The 19,885-nt window shown below is 35.8% G+C and overlaps 1 protein-coding gene across 2 annotated transcripts in view; it reads right to left on the bottom strand.

Moving 5' to 3' along the window:
- The window catches only part of wb (wing blister), a 142,632-nt gene that overhangs the window by 113,035 nt on the left and 9,712 nt on the right, over positions 1 to 19,885 (bottom strand). For both annotated transcript variants that reach the window (XM_011643118.2, XM_089072460.1), the window contains one exon: positions 2,686 to 2,999. In XM_011643118.2, the coding sequence (XP_011641420.2) occupies positions 2,686 to 2,999 (314 nt within the window). The remainder of the gene's footprint in view (positions 1 to 2,685; positions 3,000 to 19,885) is intronic.

Raw genomic sequence — 19,885 nt, 5'->3', positions numbered from 1 at the left:
TTTCTTTCATCGTACGCCCTCGCGCGTGGGAGGCGGAGTTGATCTTGGCGCTTGGTTATGCCAATCGGTAGCGCAAACAGAAGTTATACATACAGACGAGTTAACAGCATCAATCAATGCGTGGGAATTTTCTTCTTAACAAACAAGGAAATAAGTTTTAATCTTTCTATATACTGATATATTCTGCAATAAATTTTCTTTTAGTTGAAATACTAATATATAAAAAAAATGTTGAATATTATTTTGATCATTTTTATTTTTCACATTAAAAAATTTCAACTAATAAGTCTCGATTAATATTATTGATATAATATCTAAATTAATGCTAACTGAAATCTTTAAATTTTTTAAAAATTTAGTTATACAAAAATTTTTTTAATATTTTAATTTTAGAAAAATAAATTTTTTTTTTTAATTATTAAAGTGCAATGCAAATTAATGTAGTGGTTTTTTTTTATCGTTATCAATTTGCAAATGTTAAAGAAAATATTTTTATTCTCACTAAAGAAGACTCGTGACTTGTTATTGTAAAGACAATAATAAAATCGATGTAATATATGAATTTAAGTGATTCATAGGATTAAAGAAACAATCATGAATAGCGTCGAATGATTGTAAAATGTTATTAAGCGTAATGAACGTTAACGAGGATCATAAATATTTCCCCCGTGTCTTGCTTATTCGCCGATTAGCATAATCATTCTCGATATTCGCGGACCGTAATTTAAAAATGTCGCAATGAATTGCAAGCAATCTTCTCTTCATAAAAAGAACACCGAGAATTACAATGTATCACAGTATTATTGCCTAAAGAAAACTACCTTGGGCTGCGAATTTTAAGTCTAATGTTGCAAAGAAGTCTCTTTTAGAATAGCTTTAATTATACTTCCTTTCATACAACATACTGTAATTAATTTTCTTATTACGTACTTTTCTTATTGCAAAATTATACAATAGATTAAAAAAAAATAAAATACAAAATCATCCTCCATCATCTTTAATAATGCAATTTATTCCTTATATATTTCTTATGTTGTCCATATTTCTCTGCTCGATTAAATATAATATTTGCGAAAATATTACGAATCAACACTGGATTTAATAACAGTTTATATATAATATAAGAACGTGCAGAAAATATTAGAATTCCAGGTTCTCAATAAGGAAGTACAAGTTTATTAAAAAACGATCTCGTGTTGTTTGTCTGATCACAAATATTCATTTCAGAAAACGAGAATTTGATTGCGCGTATTATTGATCCGTCGTTCAATCAAGTCTGTGAATTACGGATCATTACGGGAGAATCGGCTTTTGTAAACGATCCACCCACGCGATCACACGCGGAAGATATCCCAAATGGGGAGGAAGAATTAGGCCCCGCAATCAGCGTCCAATTAAGAGCCAAGATTGCAGCCCACCAACTTCGCGTCTCTTAATTACACAGCGAGATTTCGCCTATCTTAACGTGTTCATTATTGTAGTACCGATGTTGATTTTGCGGAGCATATTAACGTATCAATTATGCTTATTGGGCAACCTCCCGGCTGTCAAATGCTGTAGAATCAATTAGCGAGCTGCGCGTGCGTGCCCGTCAATGGAACATTCGATGTTTAATTACTAGCGTAAATTTCTGGGTTTTAAAGAATACACATTACATTTAAACAATTTAGATATTTATGCAAATATATTATATTAATTTTTCATTGTATATCACAATTTTGAACTATAAAAAAACAATAATTAACTTATTAATCAAACGGGACTTTGCAGAAGATTAAATTTTTTTGTGTTTTATGTGCAATCGATAAAAGAATATTATTGTTATTAATATTTATTTCTATTATGTTATAAAATTTCACAATATTCGCGAGTGTATTTTCGATAAAAAAAAAAAAAAAAAAAATACATTCGCAAATATAATTCTTTCGAGATACTTAATAAACGATGTTTACTTTGGTGCATTTTAGAAACGCGCGTTTCTATATATAGAATACAATTCCTTCTCGTCAAAATTTAGCTCGCCTGTCGTGTCGGCACTTCATTCTGCATTTCGCGGTGCGTCCTCATTACCAAAAAGCGGTCTCTCAAAAAAGGGTCGCTGTGCTTGTTAGAATATTTTTCTCTACCACCGCTCGCAATTCGTTAAGGAACGAAGGACTGCATGGGATATACCTGCGAGTCGTCACGTAAATTTCCAGAAAGGGATCTTGTAAAGTTTCTCTTCTATCTCTTCTATCTTTTCTATCTTGCCCTAACGTATTTTTCTCCATCTTACTTCGCGTAAATCGGTTTTCTTTGAGTCTCTCCTTCTTTGTTCAATTCATTGACGGCACGGGGCAAAGATTATAAATCGAAATCAAAGAGCACAATACAAGAAACGAAATATATAACGAGAGCATAAAGGCTGTTTTATGATTTCTCGAAAAACGAGAACAAAAATCTTTAACGCGATATATATGTCATGATAATATGCCATGAGAGTTTTGGAAAAAGAGACAGATGCATGAAATGAGAGAATGAAATCAAAGTAAAATCAAGTATGAGTAATAATATCGCCTGAAAAATCAGACCCTTGTCCCTTCAATTCTTAAAGACGCAAGAACTACATATACGTTTAGTATTCCTATACGAATCTCCGCAAAATATTATAATTTGTTTAAACATCCGTGGCTCATAACCACTTACCTGTTTGAGGTCCAAGAGGATCGTCACGTATTCATATTGATCGCCTCTGGCTAACGTTGGGCTTTGCCACCATCTACCAGGACTTGAGCCGAGGACGTTGCTGATGTTATGCCTCTTGCCAGGATCCGGACTCCTAGCATCGCAGACGGCGCATCTCGATGATTCCGAGGGTTTGCAAAAAGTCTCTGGACCCTCCTCACCGCACGTCGCATTTACGTAAACGTCTGCTTTCGCAGCAACATTGAATGTGGATGGAAAGAGGCCACTAGTCTTCAAACTCCTGTTCAGACTACTGTGTGGTCTTTCTCTGTGACCTAATATTAAAATAAAAAATTTTTGTTAGAATAAAATATAAGAAATAATTATGTTCTATCATATAACACAAAAAATTTATATATAATGATACAAGATACAATTATTAAATATTTCTATGACAATATTTTATTTATTATAAATTTTAAACTAATCTATGGGACTTTTTCTAACACTGTCATAACTGTCGATATAAAACTGAAATGAGGCAGATTTCTTGAAAAGCCTGTTGAGTCTGTTACCGTCTAAACTACTGTCAAAATTCCGAAATAGAGCGTCGTTAAAATTTTGCTCTAGCCGTTTATTCTCATTTAGTTTTGTTTTACGAGACTACTGGTATCTTTTATTGGTGAATCGGTACATAGCCGTCGATAAATCATCGTGAGTCTCAGTCCCTAGCTATGTTTATTCTACAAGCGTCTGTCTGTGAGGTTGGAGGTGTACATTAGCGTCTCATAAATTCGTTTGATGCGGGAAATTCATGAAAGAAAAGCTAATTTTACATTAGCCTTCGAAAGAATATTCCTAGATTAAGATTTTATCAAATATTTTCATAAATTTATAACCGATAAAGATTCATTAATCATTATTTTTCATTTCTAAATGAATAGTTATGTCATTTATTATCTATATAAATGATAAATGCAAATGACCTTTTTCTCTCAAAAAAATTGTGACAATAACTTTTGGAAGTTTCTAAAATATTAACTACATAAAAAATGGCAAGAGAATATATTATATTTTTATTAGAAATAAATATACTGATAATAGATTATAATTTAACGTCATATCATGAACTTCTGACAGTTAACTAGTTTTATACAAAAAACGCTTCTCACATATCTGTTACATGCAATGTTGTCCGATTTCCGGAATATATGTAAGCTCCGATCGATCAGAGATGTCAATTACAGCATACAAACGCACGCGTGTAATTACATTCCGACGAACGTCGGTTGTAATTACAATACACCAAAAAAGTCCCTATTTTTCGTGTTTCGGATCGACGTGCTGTCGGATCCGACCGGCAACATTCTCCGGTCGGGAGAGAACCACGCCACGCGAGCGGAGTGAAAAAGAAGGAGGAATAGAAGAGGAAAGAAACGTGTAATCGAAGCGACGCGATCCCGATCCCTTCATTTTCTGCTAGACGACGCATTCATCGACAGGTTTTGACAGAGCGCAACGCGAAACCAGTTGCGGAGCGACGCGGGGAGATGCAGCGCGAAGATGCGGCGAACAGGTTCGTCGTCGCGCCGGTTCCCCGGCAACACCTGAACGGGTTACCCGCACACATCGTGCGACACGCGAAGAAATGTGACGAGCTATTCGCGAAAGAGAAGGAAAGAGAGAGCGGCGCGAAGGGAGAGAGAGAGAGAGAGAGAGAGAGAGAGAGAGAGAGAGAGAGAGAAAAGACACTTTGCGCCGCACCGCGCCTGTGATAATGAATTGATCATCGCGTCGTAAAGATTGCGACGGAAGAAGCAATCGGTTAAGTTCTTTTCCCCGACACGAGAATTAATTTGCGGTTGACAGAAACTTTAATAACTTGTCGTACGTTTTTACCCGCCTTTTGAATTAATATCGCGCGTAAAATTGTATCTGTGATCCTAAGTACATTATTAAGGAGAAAGTGTCAACGTTAATGTATTATTTCCTATGACGACATAATTTCTTTTTTTTTTAATTTTAAATAAAAATATCGAACGTTTGTTTATAGAGTTTGTAAGATCTCGGCTTTAGATTCTCTGATTGAAGATACGTCTTAAGAATTATGCGATGTACTCTCTGCCAAAAATCACTGTTATTAGTCAGTTATTATATGTTGCGGGTGGACGACTCGTGATCCATCATACGTGATTAATGTTCACTTCGTGCGGATTACACGCCGCCACGTGAGCGCACGGCGGGAAATAATGATCCTTCGGTATCGCTCATTTAAACAATATTTAATAACAGTCTTGTTAAAGCTCACACAGCCTCACATATCGCGAGAGAAAGATCGTTAACGTACCGAGCGCTACGCGAAACGTGCTAATCAGATTATACTGATCGCGCTGCAATATTTCACGTCGCTAACGAGTCCTTCGGCATTTTTTCATTTTTTTTTTGTTTTTTTTTTTTTTTTGATGTAGACTTTTCAGTGTTGACTCATCAGTGTAAAAAGATATATTTTTAATATATTGATTTATAAAAGCTTCCGACAACGCGCTTAAGAGATTTAAGTTTATAATAAAATGATTAATATTTCAAAGTAACATTTCTTTATACTAACTTCTTATCGAGCTTAAGATTATTCTCGAGATTAATCGCCCTTCGTACACAAAGGCGACGTACGCGAAAAGCATCACGCGCAGAGCCAGAGTGTCTCACCAGAAAATCCCTAACAAAACAAATGCCCGTCATGTAAAAGGCGAAGCCTTCGCAGGCCGCTGTTCTTGGGTCCAGTGACGAATCTGTACAAGTCCCACCGAGTCCCCGCGCTCACGTAGCTCCCTATTTCAAGAACAACGTGGCAGAAATCTCCCGGACGTGCTGCTTGCGCCAAACCGCGCGCATTATGCGGGAGTAAAAAAAAAGAAAGCAACTGGGCGTTCGTCGGCGAATGAGCGGACGCGCATTGTGCGCGTGTCGGCCTGCAGTCTGTCGAACCGTTCCTATTCCTCTCGCGACTAGAGCATTGTTCGAAGGGGGGAAGGGACTACAATGAGATCTCTTATTAAGAGTATCTAATAATGCAAACACTTCTTTCATCGGTATAAATAAGTGGATCGACATTTTCTGACACAAATATTTAAAATTTTCTCTCTCCCCCTCCCCAAAGAAACACTATATAAAATAAATTTTGTATTTGTGCAATGTTCAATACACCGAAAGAGGAAGAAAATATTCGCATCCTATTAAATTACATCAGCGAAAAATATTGTTGTCGTTTTCAAATATGATAATTTTGTTACTAAGAGCTTTTCTTATTTACATCCCTTAATTCCACATTCTCCTGGAAATGCAAGAATACGATTTAAATCCAAACGATCGATTTCTGCGAAGGCTGCGCACCATCCTCGCATCGTCCTCGAAGCCATCCATTTGATTATCGTGAATCATGATCGCCTCTCCCTACTTCACCGATTGCACCCCCGATGCACCTTGCAGCTACTAACGATCGCTCTGCGAATTCCAAAGAGACGCGCTCGACGTGCTGAGAACGCGCGATGCGTGTCCGACGCGTAGCAAACGTGTGAAACATTGAACGCGGGCGTGGTTTCACGTTGACAGGGGACAGGAGCGAGTGATCAGGAAATTGACGAAGGCTTGGTTCAGAAACATTTACTACGCAGCTATTTGTCATGAGCGATGTATCCTTCCGTTCTTGAATTGGTTTGCCTGCCAATGTTTCAAGACACGCATCGACCCACGATCGGATTATGCAACTCAAGCAATCATGAATACAATGATTCTTTAATGTGAGATTAAGATAGTCAGTATGCGAGGGAAAGTAAAAAATTACAATAAAAAACTTAAGAGTATTAGAGTATAAAAGTGTTAGAAAGTTTGAGTATTATGTTCGTAAAATAGTATAAGTTATTTTACTCAAATGCTGATAGCTAAAAGCATTCGTTTTAAAAAAATTTTCTTCCTTTTTACTTTCTCACTCAGAATTCGTTCCATTGAAATCCATTAATCCGAATAATTCCATAATTAGCCATCCATTTAAATGTGTTTGCTAAGAAAACATATTCAGATTTAAAAGGTGTTATTGATTCCCATGTTTAGACTGCATTTAGTGCATCGCTTTCTCTTGTATCTGTACAGGATGTTTCCTGTAACTTGATAACTTAAAATATCTCTACTGTTTTTAATGATACGAAAAACTTGTTTGTTATCATAGGAAAAACTTGTTTGTTTCAAATATGATAGACAGTATTTCCTTTAATGCAGTATTATTTTACGAGATTTCGAGACCAACATTTTTTTAAATGGGATTGCATATTTTTATATTATTTAACGTAATAATATATATATATAGTATACATATTCATAAAAAAAAAAAATAAACAAATTCATAGAGGATACATTGACTTTAAGATGATTTAAAAAAAAAACAGACTTGAATATAATTTTTTTACGTCTTAAGATTAACATATCCTATATTAAATTTGTTTCACAAGCTATTCATTACTTTAATAAAAATATGACGATGACATTCCGTTTAAAAAAATGTTGATAATCTCGAAATGATCGAGTTACAGGAAACATTCTGTACACTCCACTTTCTCGTATAAACATATTCTCTTCTTATAATAGTTGCGGCATGGTAAGGGGGAAGATCGCGTGCACGGCGATTCCAGAAAAGGAGCAGAGACAGCGGCATTGTGTCATGTTTGCGCACGAAATCGGAGTCTCCTCCCCTGCCTCGCGCTCCTCTCTTCCTCCGTTTCTCTCGTACATAGAGCAACTTAAACCTGCTACGAGTGACTGATGACGACAGAAATAACCCCTGTTCCGTCTTTCCGCTGGCTGGCCGGCCGGCCGGCCGGCCGGCGTGGCGCGACGCACGTGTCCACGTGCGTGTGTAGTAAGCCTACGCAACGTCGTGCGAGAGAGAGAGAGAGAGAGAGAGAGAGAGAGAGAGAGAGAGACGAGACTGTGATTCGCGTGATTCGTATGCGGCAATGCCAAGAGATGCACCGAGTACGGAGAACTCGACTCGACGCGGCGCGGCGCGGCACCGGTGCATCGCTACACGCTCGATGGAGCTCGCATCGTCGCGGTAAAGACTTCTGGTAATTACCGCCGAAGAGGTTGCCGTTATTATTAGGATTATGTCGTCGTAACCCTAACCGCTCGACGCCGCGTTTACGAGTTGTCATCGGCCGAATCGATTACGTCGGCCTCGAGACGACGAGAGAGTCGTCGGAAAACTTACTGAAATCTATCAGATCTTAAAGAGCAAGATAAAGGTGAATCAATTATTTCTACAACATATTATCCATTATCTATCAATATTATCTCTCTTGATTCCGACGAAACCCATGATACACGTTTTCCCATTATTTATCACGCTTCTCATGAGAAAAACGAATCTTTCGAATTGGTATACGTGACTCATCGTACGAGAACTCTAATCGTACAAATAGAAACGCAGATTTACACCGAAAAACAATGACGGTTGTTGTATCGTCATTTGTTCGTTCTGCTTCGTTACACGCAAGTGTTACAAGCTCATTGTTCTGCAAAGAGTTACTCCTTCCTCTTGAGAACCAAACAAGAACTCGTTTAAGCCGTTCTTTCTCAAGATGGATCTTTTTGTTTCACTATTAGGTGCCTCGTGTTCTCCGAGGAATCGAAGGGCCGCATTTAAGAGTCCCATTTTCTCTCATGTCCATGATAACGTGTTTACAAAATACCTCGTGTGGTCCACATGCAACTGAACCGAGTCAGGAACGCGCTTGGTGGTCCTTATGACTAATAGTTCAGCCAGCTACGGCTTGTTTCACCGACATGTTTCGAGGATCGTATCCTCCCGTGAGTATCAAAAAAAAAAAAAAAAAAATGTACATACCCATAAAACAAGCCACTGATTCGATTCAAGTCTCTGAGTGACATAAGATAAAGTAACTTGAGCTCCTGAAGCAGCTTCTAAAAATCTTTTTAATAATTATAGTAATTAATCATCCAGTATTTCATGTGATTTCAGGTCAAAGTCAAAAGTAAACTAATTACTCTAGCAATGTCAAATAAAAAAAGAAAATTATTATGCATTTTGTTTTAATTGTTTAACTCACGATTATTAATAGAATACTACCTCTTTGATAAGTAATAAATTGTATAAATGCGATTTATGCAATTTCTATGTTACCTAAGTTAATTTTCATTTTTATTGCGTATCGATATTAAATAAACTTACATATGCGCCAACGACATTACATTTTCGTAGCCATTAAGATACGCGATAGTAAATCTGGTTCGCTCGTTCGCGGTAACAGCGATGAAATAGTGCGAGGTAGCAGATACACTCGCTTCGCCGGCGGATTACAAATCAAGAATGGATACCGGTATCGAAACGGGTATCGATAATGAAATATTGCTCGACAACGGAGTCTCTCTCTCTCTCTCTCTCTCTCTCTCTCTCTCTCTCTCGCACAGCGGGCCCACATTTTATTGTTGCGTCATTCGTCGTCGCAAAACCCACTCACTTTTGAAGATCGGCGCGACACGTCAAGTGTACGTACATGAAACATGAATGGAAATCGCGGCAGCCCCCGTTGGCGACACGTGCAATGAGTTGGCACTTAACGTGGAGAACCCGGATGCCCAACAATAATTATAATAAATTATCGAGTGTGTCATATCACGGAGGAGAGTCTGTCGTTTTACATCTCCATTAACATATCGGGCGTGTAAAACGCGGTTCGACGAGCTTGTCTATTAGCTAGTTGATGGAAAGTGAGAAAGCAGTAGTCATAAGTGTCGAAGTGTCAGGAATGCTACTTCAACTTTTTTTTTTTTTTTTTTTTAACAATTTTAGTATCAATAAATGTTGAGAACGAGAAAAGGATTTTTTAGGAAAGGGACAAACTAGCACACAATTTCGAAAATCGAGACTACAATAGATCCTTAAAAGAACTCTTATGATTATAAGAGATTCGATCTTGGGTTTAGCACGTGCGCCATTGTGTCGTAACGAATTTTAGAATTTCTAACACTTCAGTCTTAAGTCTTCCTTGGTAGCCAGGAGAACTAACAAAAAAGAAGTAGCGTATGCTTTCCAGACGGCGGGTGTATTTTTGTAGACACCCTATTGAGAGACAGTGAGAAGTACTCGCAACCAGCACTTCAGACTGTCAAACTCAATTTTCTTCATATGAACTACAGACCGGAGTTGTGTACTATCATTGAGCTGAAGTATATCTGCAGGCAGTAAGATGCTGGTTATGAATCTGCATTTATAAGCTACTTTATACATTCGATTACTTATGCTATCACTTAGTAATAATAAATTTAAGAATGCCGCATCGTAAAAAGCATCTTTAATGTAAGAAGTTTTAGAAATCTCAAAAGTCTCTCTATATTTGCATAATTAATATAATCCTAAAGGTTCTCCCTTTTAATCCTTTTAATTTTACTGTCTCAATTTGATAGGTAAAAAAATTATGTTTCTCATTAAAAATCAGCAGTAATTAATTATTCATAATAAATTTTCAACTACTTCGTAGAGATTAATAGGTGTGAAGAATGTTTGTTAAACTAGATCTTAATGAGAGTTTTTGGTTTCTCTGGGCTACCATCGTTGTTATTAAACATTATCGTCAAGAATCATGTACATTAATAGAGACATCGTGTTTTCATTCGATTTACACGAATGCTCGGAATTATAGATATATTTATTTGAGAACGCGAGAAATCGATTATCAATCTGAATATAAGTGGCATTCCATGGCGGATATCGAGCCGAAACGAAAATCTGTCGATGCAGCTGTAATTGATGCCCGCCGGTTGCCATACGGCTCAATCGATTAATCAGACTTATTTTCTGTGAGATTAACGAGGCGTAATATTAATGGTCGCGGTACTTGAATGCGGCAGTCAAGAATTCGACGCAACACACTGCCGGGATAAGAGAGGGATTAACAGGAAGCACTCATCGGGATTAAACATCATCCGATTTCTTTCAATGCGCGCTCACTATAATTGCTCGTATTTTAAATGATGGAATTTTAATCCACATTTTTTTATGGGTTTAGAAATTCGAGTCCCGAGTAACTTAAAAATTTCTACCTCTGCGACTCTATATTTAAAATGTCAGGTACACAAATTTTTACACACACGTAAAGAGATATGAATACTTATATATATATATTAAATTAGTAGAAGTGCATGTTTGCATGGTTGGATGTAAAGAAAATTATGGGATCGCGTGATAGGGACGCTGAATTCATCTCCTTGCACGAGTATTCCTTACGAACTACTACGTTTATAGAATGATTACGAAGGCAATGAAGAATGCAAAGGGTACAACGAGAGATTGCAAGTAGATTGCGACTACTGTAATACTCGCACACACGGTAACAATTCTTTGTTTACACACGTCCGGTACACCTGGCGCGGTAAACGTCAAAGCGGACTGCAATTGCGGATACGGTAAACATAGCGTCTCGCGAACAACCGGCTGCGCGAGTTGCTTTCGTGGCGCGTGCAATTTAAATGTCTGAGCCGCGTGCAACCACGTGGTTGCCACGTCCGATAATGAACTCGAAAACAGTGCGACATTTCACATAAAGTATTTTCACAATGCCGAAGATAACAATGATAATTACCCTATCGCCCTACAATAATCGTTTTCCGACCAATCCTTTTCCATTATGTACTTGACAATAGTGTGGTCACAAATGAGAGTTGTATTTCGCTATTGTTTGTAAAACTAGAGTTTTTTATACTACCGCCAATAGAAATTAATTAAAACGGCACGACTTTGTAAAATAGATTAAAACGTGGCTACATTAAATGGCAACTAATATTACAGAAGGAAAATTATCAATCACATTACAAGTCATTCTATCATAACCAATAATTAAAAAATTTATTTTACCTAAAAAAATTTATTTGAATCATTTTTAAAATATTTCCTATTTATATTAATATTTGATTTCTTCAGTTATTTTCGCAAAATTACTCATGTCGAAATAATGCAAAATGCAGGATTATATTTGAAGAATAATGGTATTAATATTTTTTTTCCACTAAACATCAAGGAAAAAATATAGAAAAAGAAACATAGAGGAATAGACGGAATCCAGTACGAGAAAAGGGGCGGAATAAAAGCGTAATTCCACGGTAATTACGTTCCTGAGATATTTGAGTACGTGTGCATTGTGCGACACTCACGAAACGTATCTATGTGTACGTGCGTGCTCGTAAAGTTTACAATCAATGGTCTTAGAACTTATGGGTCTCACTCTCCTAGAATAACAAGTGGTTCTGAGACCGATAAGAGCCCATGACTTTTTCCATGCAAGAGTTATAGGAAAGCGATAATCTGTGACGTACGAGACTCTCCACGAAAATCAAAACATCACACGCCACTTAGGGAAAGCTATATTTTTTAATACATTATTAAAGTAGTTTCTCTAAAGCTTGTAAATCGTGATTTTTTTTTCGGTGCAAGATAACAAAATATATAATGGTGTACATGGCTATAAAATATGAGATAAATGTATCGTAGTCTTCAAGAAAATCTATGAAGAAATCGAAATTCTCTTGTCTTTTAATATTAGTCTAATGATCTGTTTTATGAAACAAAAAATGCATGACATGCCTGACACAATATTAAAAAATGATTGTTTCGATAAACTGTGAGTCACGAAATCACTAATTTCTTAAGTAGAATAATCTAACTACAGGATTTTTTATAAGCAATAAATATTAATAGCTGATTACATGCTTCTTTGACATGATGGCTAAAAAAAACGCCGTAGTTTATTGAGTTTATCTTCGATCGCGTTTTGCTAATCTTGGAAATAATTAGCATGGGCAAGCAACGCGAGTTAAATCCAATCTCAGATCATTAGATTAGACGGGCTTCAATCTTATATTCGTATGCAGAAACGAATTAATGAACATACTGCCCACGACGGTGGCCGACTTACGTTACGTTCTACTCGGATGATTCTCCTTCAATGGATCGAATCGTGACAGCGGCACATGTACCGATTATTAATCATCCCGTCATTCAGAGCAACGAGCCTTTTAATTCAATCTCCTCTGATACGACATGCTAATGGGTTATTGATAACTACCGCGACGGACAACGAAGTTTAAACGAGATGCATCACGTGCAATGCAAGAGTGGGATTTATGACAATCCACCTAAGGTTAAGCGTTTCTTGATTTATGCCATTTATTCGAAATCTATGAGAATTTAATATTTAAAATAATCTTACCCGCTGAAACTTGACGTTGCAATCTTTTGAAAAATCAGAGAGCGAATAATAAATACAGATATATTCTTTATATTTATAATGATAAACTTTTTTCCATTTTATTCTCTAAATATACAATTTATTCAACGATCCATAAAAAGTAATGCATCTTGTGGAAAATGATCTCTGTAAATAGAGAGCCTCACGAGTAAGTCTATCGCGGAACTCCTCGCGAATGCTCGGATGACTCCTATATTATTGCGCTGAATCATTTCGCTCGAGGTTTTACGTTGGCAATAACCGCATTCGGACCTCCCAGACCGCAATTTAGAAATGATAGCTATGCAAATTGAACAGCGCTTCGGCCAATCAACCCCTTTCGTGGAAGCGTTGACTTCTTTCGAAGAGCCCGTCGCCTCTCTCGGTGTAAGACGACATCGCCGCCCCGTGACAGGAAACGTTCTCTCCTTCTGCGAGTCCTTATCTTAATTGCACGACCGACAAAGGATCTGATCTGCGAGCGTGACTGGCTCGTCCCTTTCAAGTGTCTGGCGCGCTGTCAGCTCGCTGACGTCTTTACAACAAAGTATATAAAGCGCACGCGGAGAAGACACGTTGCAAATCGTTGAATTAAACTCGCCGTCGACTGCGCATTTTCCCGTTCAATCGCTTCCGCGTCAACGGCTTTCGTCATGGTGCAATGTGCCGCATTGGAGCTAACTGTATTAATAAATAACTGTCTATAAATTAATACCTGCGTCCGAGCAAAAGGAACGGAGCGATAACCGGCTAATGTTTCAGCCATTTGAATCATCATCAAAGTATACCGATGAAAAATTACCGACATTTATTTTCGTAATTAATAACGAATTCCGTAGAATTTCAGGATAATCAAGCGTAATTTTTTTTTCTTTTTTTTACGCAAGGAGAATTATGCAAAGTGCTTAATGCGGATATTTTAACGTGTCGTAAATACGAGTTTATTCGCGTAAAAATGAACCTTTTTAACTGTCGAAAAGTCAAGTGATTATCACCGCTTTCTAAAGCGAAATGTTCGCAAGGGTGATTTATACAGCGATGAAAATGCCGATTCACCGCGAAAAGTGCGCCACTAACTTTCTAAGCGACATAATCTTCTATGTACAATAATTTCCTATAATTTCCTATAATTTCCTATGTACAATAGAAATAGAAATTTTGTATAATAGAACCGCCACATCGTGATTAAATAATCCAAAGGAATCAACATCTGCTTCGCTCTTTCTCATTAATATTAATTAACTCATCAGCTGGGTTACTTAACGTTTATCTTCTCTATATTTCTTTTTTTTCGCATCAAAACTTGCGAAATCGTGTAATTATAAAAGACAAGTACTATACAAAATTATATTCAAGATAATAATAAAGAAAATATAGTCAAAATACTTTTGGATTAAGAAACATAAATAAAAATTAAACTTTTATTTTTCTTTATATTAAATATCTATATCTTCTCAAACCTTATTAAATATTGCATTTTGCTTTCATCTTTTTTTAAATTTTTATCGCATTACATTATATGTATATATAAATATAATGTATATATTAAATATACGTAAATGTCCGAAGTATATTAAAATTGAATCTATTTTTTAAATCCAAATGATATGAATCAACTTTGTAAAAACGATTGAAATACGTCTGAAACATCTAACAACTATACATAACATCTTTATAAATACATCTTTATATTTATTGCCTTAAAAAACTAAGAAAAAAACATTCTCTAATGATATACTTATAAAGATTATACTTAAAAGATTTATTTTTAACATGTAATTTACGTTGTGTAATCGATATATGATATTTATATTCAATAGTAGTTAGTGTAGAACAAACAGATTTATGACTTAAAGATAAATTTCACCCGGAATCAGCTATTACAGGAAAAAAAATCACATCACGAAACATCATTTATCAACGAGATATGTTACGATTCATCGAGCACATTTTAAGAATATTCTACTAAATAAATAGAATATTAATTAGAAAATTAATTTTAATGTAATAAAAATTGTTAGCAACTCGATTTTTATGAGAAGTGTTATAAAATTTGTATAGTTATATAAGCAACGAAGTTTGTTTTTAATTGAGCAGATAATATTTGAAAACATAAACTTATGTATTTAGATATTGATTTTCATAAAATATAAATAAATATAAATATAAAGAAAATAGATATAAATAGAAAGAGGTAGAAAGAGAGATTCTTATTAAGATTATCTTAATTTTAAGACTTAAAGCTAATTTCAACAAAAATTCAAGTTCCGTTAATAAAACGCTATTTTTACATTTTAAACTAATGCGATTCTCCGATTAAATCCCTCTCCGATTAAATTAACAGTACACTTTATGAGTTTTGTTATTTCTTCCTTATATCTTCTGTGTGTATGTATTTCTTATGTATGACGTCGACTTGACACACACACATTACCTTTTGTATCGTCCCCGTTTTCTTTAAATTTCAAAACAATAAAGTATATTATTATTACCGACCTTGTTTGCTACGCGGTAACGGATTTATGTGCGTCTTCGCACGAAAACTGATGACTGTATAAATATTATTTCACCGACTTCAATAAGAACTATTATAAAAATATGATTCATTTCGCGGATAGTGTCGATCTTATCGGCGAATATAAAAAGGCTGCGTTGAAAATTAAATCGATAAACTACTCTTTACTCTATGTTTCTATACTCTTCGAATTGCAAATATATTACAATACAAAGTTCAATCTCGGCTATGTATTACACAATCAAAAGAAGTCTTGTTCAACGAAAAGCTGCTTTGTCACAAAATTGGATGAAAGAAAAATTATGATGAATAGTGCAATAACGATGTATAATAAAATCTCTTGAAATAATTTTTCTCTTTAAAAGTAATTTCTGTTAAATATTGTTATGATAATAAACAAATTGGCATTTGTATTAATAGATAACTACAGACAGAAAAAAGAGTGACTTTATATAAGTTTATAATTTTAATAAAATAAATTATTGTAATTAAGAGTAAAATCATTCTTGGAACATGTTAATTATTCGCATCTTGTAAAAGAATTTAAATAAAATAATTAGATTAAAATTAAAATTGAGGTTGCTTTCATCTTTTAGTAATATAAGGTCTTTAAACTTTAAATTCAAATTGTATCTCAACCGATTTACTTATTTCTTGATAAATCTCATTGCAGCGACTACGTTAATTTATGGGCTAGTCCAACATTGCACGTTGCGTGATCTTATCTTCACGATCATTGCCATCTTATTTACATTAGCAGGCACACTTGATACCACTAATTAACATAGGTATAGGTTAGCAACGTTTAACTAGAAATCTTTAGAGCGGAAACATATTTTCTGAGAATATCTCGATGCAGAAATCGGACAACAACGTTGATGTGCAAAGTTAGTGTGCAATCTGTCATGCAGAAAGCTGTGTGACTAATAAACCGAAAAGTACTTTATTCTAATTAATATTTAGTCGGCTGTCGTTGATAGCCTTATTAAAAACAAATAATTTATAAAAAAATAAAGAAAGCTATATTTTATTGTATTTAAAATTGTACAACTTACAATTATTAAATTTTTGTTTCCTTATATCGCTGTATTTCTAATTCTAATTTTTTCATAATTTCACAGAAATAAAATTTTCTCAATTCTTCCATCTTTTTTTAAAGAAAGAGCGCATTTTCGACTCGAGAAACAAGAGAGAGAAAAGCAAAAGATCTCTGACCGTAGTTCTCTGACCGTATACGACGGAAGGATCAAGAGGGAGATAGGCTCTTATGTCCAAGACACTGCCTTAAACAACCTTGGCCTCAGCCTTAGAGCAGCTGCTATCGTTTTAGCCGGCTTTTGCGCAAGCACGTCGGTGCTTCTGGCGAAATGGCAAAAAGCGACTTGAGAGCAGCGGAGCGGGATAAAACGAGTGCATGTGTAGTGATGCTAATAAGAGAGCACTGGATCAATAGTCATATGCAAGAATGCATCTGCGAGATTTTTCTGAGATACCTCTACAAGAACATAAGGGAAAATTATGAAAAATTATCGGCACGATTGCCGATATAGATTTTGTTAATCAAACCATATATTTTTCATGTAAATTAAATTACAGATTAAAATATAAAATCTTTCGGATTTAATAATTAAGTAAGATTTGGGAGATAAGGTATTTAAATTTTTAAGATTTTTATATTATATAATGTGTGCAAATAATTGCCATATAATTTATCTTTCTCTTTCTCAAATAGGGAAAACAATGAAATTATAACGAAACATTGAGTCAAGCATAATATCTTATGTTTCAGATTAGATATATTGTATATAATATTTTAGATTATAGGCAGCTTTTATATCTAGTATAGTTATCTTTCGTCGACGCATTTCCGGTTCTTGGTGGCGCCCTGAGGCGACGGAAAAAACAGAGCGATAAAAGCGAGCGCGAGCGAGTAGGCGCCTCAATCTGAAAGGTGCAATTTTCGGACGAGTGGGCGGTTGTGTGTGGAGGTGAAGTAGAGAGGTGCAGGTTGAATGACCGAGACGAGAAAAGATCGAAACACACATCGAATGGACATTTTTATTTTACCGGTCGGCTCCTCCTTCGAGGACCATGCAAGCGAGTCAGATAAGAAGATACCTTGACGCGTTCGCCTTTACGCTCGTCAAAATTTTGTCACGCGCTTTTTTGATCGCAAAAATTGCAGCAAGATCCCTTGGAGAAATTCAATTTAATACTGGTAGATATTTAGTAGAAATTACTCATTTCGTGTATTAAAAGTAAGTTGAATAAGAGTACTTTCAATATTTAAAATAAATAGTTTACTACCTTTCAATATTAAACTTCTACAAGGGATATTATCTTTTGGCATAGAGGAAGTAATAAAACTAATAAAAAATTAAAAACTATCCTTTTAACGAAGCGAAAGCGAAATGTTTGAAGTACCTGGGCAAAATTTATGAAACATGTGATTAATCCGTAAACGTTTTAGCATTTCCAGCTTGAGCACTGAACACATTAGTTAGCACAAAGTACACGGTACACATTCGTACATCACTATAAAAGACGATGCAATTATACTCTTTGTCGGACTCGCTTTGTGATCATCGCAGGATTCGGGAGAAACGATTACACGAGGTTGGTGCACACGGAAGTTAACATTTATACGCACGGAACGCTTAAAGGCGTGTGAAATACCGTGTCCGTTAACACGCGCGACGGGCCTGACCGCGTTGCAGATGCAAGAAATTTCGTAGCGAAAGCCGAGAAGGAATGCCGACCGCCATTGCCGGTCGTTTCATGTAATTCGACGGTTATTACCGTCGTAACATCCAATTTGGTGTCTTGGGTTATCGATTTTACGCGTATTCGCATGTGAACTTCGGCAAGAAGCTCGTATATTCCCGACACACCAACTTCGCACTTGTTCTGATAACAAAAGTACACTTGTACAAAAGTAGATTGTAGCAGTTGATAAATTTCCTGATACGTAAAAGAGGAAAAAAAGTTATTAATGTCCGGAAGATAATGAACAGATAATGAAGAAATATTTCTCATGAAAAAATAACTCGATAAGAATAAAATTTTAATTTTAGAAGAAAAGATAAATATTGGATTACACAAAAATGTTCTCGATAATCCTTATCGAGTTCAGAAAATTATCAACAAAATTGATATCCTATTTATTTATCACGCGTAAGGATTTTCCTTCTTTCTTTTTTTGTTTTTGGAAAATTAACATTCTTACCGTGAGTCGCGACTATTATCGTTAATGCTGAATTTATATTCCGAGCGATTCGCGTCAATCACGCGCGGGTATCCTCTTACGATCCTTGAACGATTATTCGTGCAGTTACTCGCAGCTTGTCGATCGCTATCGACGCTTCGTCGACGCGATCGCCGCGTGTCCTCGGGACGATTTGTATTCCGTCAAAGGCCGGTTGCCATTTTGCGAGGGATACGAGGCAGGTAACCATCTCACCCCATCATTGCTACCATGCGAGCCCTATTATCGTTCGCGTATTAACGGCAAAATTGCATGGGACGTCCGTTTTGAGATTCCGCAGCTTAAAAATTACGCGCGATGCGATTATAGAACCAATACTTCTACTTGTTTTCGATTAAGTACGCCGATCAATCTCGAAATCGAATTAATTGTAAAATAACTTGGACACCAACGAGTCCCGGATGCAAAGAAGCTCGATTCATCTGGCAAGACTTCCCGCCACACGTCATAATCTATTTACGATAAAATGATACGCGTTTTACACGCAAGGATTCCTCTTTTATTATACGCGAATATATCTTTCACTTCCGGTTCAGGGTAAATAAAATACACAGTGTGAACTCGACAAATCATAATTAAAGTGGATTTTTTTCACACAACGTGCCAAAGGTTTGAAATCATTGAAATAGTGATTCTAGATTTGCGAATAAATTTATCACATATTTTTGCCACATGATATTCCTCCAAGATTTTATTCGTTATGTCTATTCATTGGAAATGATGTTATTAAAATTTTAATCGTATTATTTCAAAATATCATGAAATCAAATGTTAAGTATTTTATTATGAAATAAAATAATGGAGAACAGTGTAAAATAAATTAATTTCAAAATGTTAAATACTAACTAATCGTGTATACTGAAACATTCTTTTCTTTTAGAAATATTCTTGTAAGATGCTACCGAAGAACAAGATAAGATGGTGTAGAAAGTAAACAAGTATACGGTACTGTGCTCGTCGTGAATCTGTATAAATAGTCTCTCCTTATGAACCCGGATTTTGCTGGCTTAATGCGACATTGCAATCGGAGACAGTCGCCGGACGAAGCTGTCAAGTCCTACCACTATGAATCATACCTATTACTATTCCGGTTTTAACGCTTTTACTTATGCATTCTTGAGAATCATACGTCTGTATACGTATATTTCA

Source organism: Pogonomyrmex barbatus, unplaced genomic scaffold, assembly GCF_055798465.1.
Source record: "Pogonomyrmex barbatus isolate J1 unplaced genomic scaffold, ASM5579846v1 scaffold13, whole genome shotgun sequence".
Classification (NCBI taxonomy): Eukaryota; Metazoa; Arthropoda; class Insecta; order Hymenoptera; family Formicidae; genus Pogonomyrmex; species Pogonomyrmex barbatus.
The sequence above is the reverse complement of the archived record's forward strand: the minus strand, read 5'-3'. Positions and strand labels throughout refer to the sequence as shown.